Source organism: Helianthus annuus, chromosome 15 (genome assembly GCF_002127325.2).
Source record: "Helianthus annuus cultivar XRQ/B chromosome 15, HanXRQr2.0-SUNRISE, whole genome shotgun sequence".
Lineage (NCBI taxonomy): Eukaryota > Viridiplantae > Streptophyta > Magnoliopsida > Asterales > Asteraceae > Helianthus > Helianthus annuus.
This window is the reverse complement of record NC_035447.2, coordinates 172,447,356-172,453,321: the sequence shown is the minus strand read 5'-3', so window position 1 is coordinate 172,453,321 and position 5,966 is coordinate 172,447,356. Positions and strand designations below refer to the sequence as shown.

The window sequence follows — 5,966 nt, the reverse complement described above, 5'->3', positions numbered from 1 at the left end:
TATTTAATTTCTATTGTTTAAAGATAATTATAACCATAAAAACCTTTATTATGAGTCTAGTAATTTATTACGAGTCAAAAGGATTAATTTACATTCATGACATGTTAATGTCGTATTAAATAAAATAATAAGACATAGCAAAAACTTAAATCATGACTCTTGAATAGAGATTAAAAGTCATAAAACCACGAATTTATGACAAAGATGAATTTATACTAGAGTCACCAAAGTTTAGAAATATTCATTTCAATCACCAACTTCAAGCATCGATATTCTATTCATCTTAGCTCCATTTTGGACATAGTTTGATTCATTATTATGATGCTCTCACAACATAGAACACAAACCCACAAATTATTATTTATACAACACATATATAAATATAATTATTGATGTCGAAAATATTTAGTGAAAACTCATTTTCACTAAAATTTCCAACACACTATTAATAAATCATATTAAAACTGAAATTAAAATGCAAGTTAGTTTATATTTACTTTCATTAAGAAAGGGAAACGATTTGTGGACATTTCCTGTTTTAGGTGTGATGCTTCTATAAGAGACAAATATAGAAGTTTTTCAAGATATTGGTTGTTACTTACTCACGCCAACTAGTTCAGTTACAAGTCAACCACTTGATTTGTCCTTGCATAAACAACTATGCAACTAATTTGCAATATATCCATATAATAATGGAGGTTCGCTAATAACTAATAAGCAAAGAATATATCTAGACGTATAAATTACCCCACATTCTTGGAACCAACCACACGACATCACAAATAAATGACCATGAAATAACTGTAGTACCTAAGTCGATGTAACGAACCATCACTAGTGCTCTAGTGGTGGCCACGGGTATTTAAGTTCCACTTATGGTGGGCCCGGATGAGTTTTCCCCTCAAGGTCTCAAGTTCGAGTCTTGGTGATAGGGGTTTCTCATTGAGGGGTTTAAATTGGTGATCTATTGTGCGAGGGGGCTCTCTAGCGCGACCCGGTTAAGACAACGTATGCTAGACCTCCCGACATTCGCGAATAATTCACACCTTTCAAAAAAAAAAGTCGATGTAACGGTCTGACCATATATGAATTAATTGTTCTAATTAAAAAGAAGTCCAACTATTATAAAAGAAATTAGTAGTACTGAGATGCCATAATACAAAACAATGTAAAACTGAGATGCCATGACACAAAACAACAAAACCAAAATATAATTATTATTTTTTATAAAAATAAACAAATGAAATCCAAGTTTTTGTAAATAAACTAAGATTTTTCTAAGCCATTATGCAATATAAAAATAAGTCATAAAATGTGGAAGAAATCTTTCCTTAAAGGATAATTTTCAAACTAAATCAAGTAAAAAATAATTAAGAAGCTTGCATTAAAATGTGGAAGAAATCTTTCCTTAATGGATAATTTTCAAACTAAATCAAGTAAAAAATAACTAAGAAGCTTGCATTAACAGAGAAACAATCAAGTAAACTGAGAAAGTGACAACTAGATATTTTGTTGTAAGCAAAAGAAGCCCAGATTTTGTCAAACCATGTGTAGTGGTGAAGAATTATAATGCCCCCACCATGTGGCATTATCCGACACGTGTCATCCCAGTCAGCATGGGACATTATAGCAAAAGTGGTGTAGTAGACATAATGCCTAATAATGTCCCTTCCAATTATTAAAAAGGATTAAAAAAAAACTTATTCAAAAAATGAAAAGTCAGCCACTGAACTATGCTCCTATTGGTCAGTCAAAAAGATGATTGTTTGTTTGGGCGTTTCAAAGAAAACGCCGGGTGACCTTTTTTTCAAAAATTTTATATTATAACGCCCCATGTAATGGTGGGGTAGGCGTTATTGGGCGTTTTTTTTTGAAATTTTTTTAAAGAAAACGCCCCACTACACATGGTCTAAGACTGTTTCCATTTTCTTATATTTTATGTCTGGTTTTACAGTTATTATGGTCTGATCAAAAGCCTTGAAATCGCTTATAGACTTTTTGCAAGAGTTTAATCTCTGAGAGAAAAAAGGTTTTTTAAAGGATGCATGCTTGCATTTAAGAAAACCTTCATTAATTACTAAATATTTTCTTAATTGCATTTAAAAAAAAAAATCTTGATAAAAGGAAGAGAAGAACTTGAAGAACCTCGAGTCACGTTTTACACTATTGAGGACTCGGTGGCGGGCACAGGATTCATTTTCTAGAGGTAGTTGAGAGCCAACCGAACTTTCTAAAGGGGCCGATTGAAATATTTGTATAAAAATCACACTGACTTTTGACTTTTCTGAAGGGGGGCGGCCGCCCCCACTCTATATAGTGTCGGTCCGCCACTGATTGAGCTTAAGGTTATCACTTTTTTGATAGCTAAAAGCCGGAGATTACCCCTTTCATCTTGTTATATGAGACTTGGGATATCTATCATATAAGGCGTCCATACATTAGTGGTCTCTACCGTTAGAGAGACGTTTAGTAAAAAACAACACTTAGAACAAGGAGTAGGGAAATGATAAGGATGAATTTGTATACATCCATCCAAACCATTTTATATTGTTACCTTCGTGCGAATCGTTGCATAAATTATTAGCTAGTTTTATAAAAATTCAAGCATAAATTCTATATTCTTACTATTTGCTTTTTCATGTTAGTAGAACTCTACAAAAAAATAAACAATATATCAATTAGTAAAACATGAGCAACTCATACGCTCAAATACAGTTTCGACTTTGTGTATATATTAGATCACACTATATGTACAAAATAGACAAACCATGTGGGTGAGGTTCTAGAGGGAACATCAGTGTATTTGCGAACTGAGTGAACAAATCTTGACCATGGATTTACAAACGTGTATGGCTAGGATTTCATCATCAAATCGTAAAATACACAAGTGTATTTCATCATCAAATCCTGGTCATTGATTTACACACGTGTATGGCCAGGATTAGTTCGCTCAGTTCGCAAATACACTGGTGTTCACTCTTTAACCTAATCCCAAAGCATGTAATGAAAGCCATGCCTCAAGCCCTCAAGTCCTTTAGTTGTTCTCCAAACGTCTGAGGATTGAAATCCACAACTTTGGAGACACCGATCTTCAGATAAATGCCTTTACTCTTGGTCGCTAATTGATCACTCCTCGTGTCGCCAATTGCAACATCACTAGCTTCATGGTCAGCACCTTTAATAAGGTCACTAGGAGGCAAAAAACAGTCCATTGAAAGACCTTTTATGTTAAAATCCAACTCCTCAATTGTCCAAACCTCTTCCATTTTCGTTCTTGAATGGTTCTCATGATCACCAAACCGGAACAACAAGACCGTGGTCACGCCACTATGGGCAATGTTGATCCCATCAATGGTTCGATAATCTTCGATTAGTGTTTCCATGGTTGTTTCCCAAAACACATTGCCATTTCCATGATCTTTGATTCTAATGAGATTTGAATCTTTAAGATGGTGCAAAAGACCTGTTCTTTGACTAAAATGCCCCCAAATGGTGTGCTTTATGATCTCCACATTGTTGCTGCTTCTTTGTTTTAGAGATGAAGGTTCTACTTCAAGCTTTAACACAAAACAATCTTCTCCATTGATGGTCTTTTCCCCGGTGCAAATAGAGTTCACGAATAAATTTGCGGTTGCTTTTGGATCAAGACCCTGTTAAAGTACAAAAATGGTAATGTTTTTACATGACCCATTTCATAAGTTAACTTTATGATATATAATTGAACAAGATCCACCCATGAACACCAAGAATGTTAAAAACTCTCAGCTTGAAAAAAGTTGCTCAAAAAAACTAGCTCGAAATCAGCTCGTTTACAAGCCGAGCCAAGGTAAGTAGGCTTGTTGGCCCGCTTGTTTAACTCATTTAAATTAAAGCAAAAATTTTAATAATTATAACCCTAACTTATAGCCCATATTTTAATATATATGGATTATAAAAATTTTAAAAACAAACAAGCTAACTCAGATTTTAACTTTTTAAGAACACAAGCCAAGCTTGAACCTTAACGCGGCTGGAAGTTTAAAAACCGGTTCAAACCGTCAGATAAAACCGGTTAAACCGTCCGTTACACCTGGTTGAAACATTTCTGAACCAAACCCTGTACGGTATAAAACCGAATCTTAAAACACTCCTAAATAATCAATAATATTTTATTTAGAGAATGGATGGCACATCTAGGGTGATGTAAACATGTACCCAAAGTTCTCAATAGTCAAATTATACCAACCCTTAAATTTGGTCATTTGGTGTATCACCCACAACCAATTTAGATGGTAGATACCACCTTATCAAACAACTTTTACTAGCAATCTAGCATGAGAATTGATTTAAACTTTTCATTTTGCAATCAAAACTAAAAAAAATTTAAAAAATATATTAAAAAAAAAAAAAAGAAAACCTGTAGGGAACGACGAAGAGGTCTAGGGGGCCCACGGGACGCATGCGATTGGTGCCACGGTGTCTGTCGCCACGCCACCTTACCATCGCTACCAGCGCTGATCTTGCAACCGGAAACCACCAGTTCTAGCGACCAAAGGTCCGGCCTCTTCTGCCACAACACAAACCCACCCATTTCACCACCACTGTTTCTCACACTCTTGATCTTCATCACACCACCACCCACACTTAAACCACTACAATTCATGCTTATTCCGTCTCCGGCTATATACTCTGATGCCACCATCTTCACTTTCCCCACCGCGAACATGCTGTCAACCGAATTCAACGCCTGGTCTCCACCCGTTGCCGCGATATATTGGTGCACAATGTATTTTGCCATTGACGCCTCCTATAAACATAATGATTCGTCAAAGTTGTTTTTTTGTAGAACTTGTTTTTCAAAATCTCATTTACATGTACTATTATAGATTGTTATTTTTTTAGTGTTTATATTTCATCAGAATTACAAATTACACGAAAACATTGGTAAAATTGCAAAAAAAAAAAAAAAAAAAAAAAAAAAAAAAAAAGAGACACCCTTGTTTACGACATAATTGCAACAAAATAGTGACTAAGAAAAATGTGTTGGAAAAGCGTCCCAAATTTCTGATGTGATTATGCCAATAAACATATATTAAATATTTTCGTCGGAAATTTGTCTGAAATAATCTTTCATTACTTATATATCAACAATAATCATACACGTTATTATTTATTGTTATTTATGAAATTATCTGGTTCTTAAATTCGAAGTTAACATTTTATTCATTTCGAAAAACAAAGAACACTTTTGATATAAAATCTCAAACACCTTAATTATGTAATACGAAAATGATCAATGGGGTAGTGGTCCATTGGAAAAACAAAGTCTTTAAACACCTAGGTTTGCAGTTAAAAAAAACTTTAATATGAAAATGACTTACCATAGGGTAATCATTAATATTCGGGTTGATGGCGGTGTGGCGACCGCCGGTGATGGGAACAGGGATGAGTGGTGCTCCGACAACCCCGAGCAAAAGCTGAAGCTCGGCATTTCGGCCACCACCGTACTCGGTCGAATGAGGTAGTGCTTTCATGGTGCGCCACGGGGCGGCGTCGGTGAAGCTTTCCTCAGGTATGGGGACTTCTAGCACCGTTTCAAGACCATTTTCGTTTTCTAAATTTGGACACAAAGTCCTCATAATGGGTTAAGGTTTTTAGAGAGAGAGAGGATGTAGAGAGAGAAGAAAAGAGATTGAAGTATTTGTGTTAAGAAGGAAAGTTGTGGAATACTAAACGGGGGGTAGTGACTTTGATGTAAAGTGAGGGGGCACAAAGATTGAAAATGAAACAATAACCTCCGACCGTTGATCCTTTTCCTAACGTCAGACTCTTGGTCATATGTCGTGTCTGCACGCTTTTTTTCCATCAAAACATAATTTATTTGATTAGTAAAACAAGTCAATTTGTTAATTATATTTTTTTACATTTTTTGTGTTATATATCATTAAAAAAATCAAATACAAATAGTCTCATCGTACAAAACATAC

At 34.9% G+C, this 5,966-nt stretch overlaps 1 protein-coding gene across 1 annotated transcript; it reads right to left on the bottom strand.

Moving 5' to 3' along the window:
* Positions 1 to 2,653: 2,653 nt before the first annotated feature.
* Positions 2,654 to 5,687, bottom strand: LOC110912983. Its single transcript, XM_022157836.2, has 3 exons — positions 5,361 to 5,687; positions 4,397 to 4,786; positions 2,654 to 3,650 (listed from the first exon to the last, which is right to left on the bottom strand). Exons 1-3 carry the CDS (start codon positions 5,616 to 5,618, stop codon positions 3,018 to 3,020), a joined length of 1,281 nt encoding a protein of 426 aa, XP_022013528.1. The 5' UTR covers positions 5,619 to 5,687; the 3' UTR covers positions 2,654 to 3,017.
* Between the last annotated feature and the right edge of the window lie 279 nt (positions 5,688 to 5,966).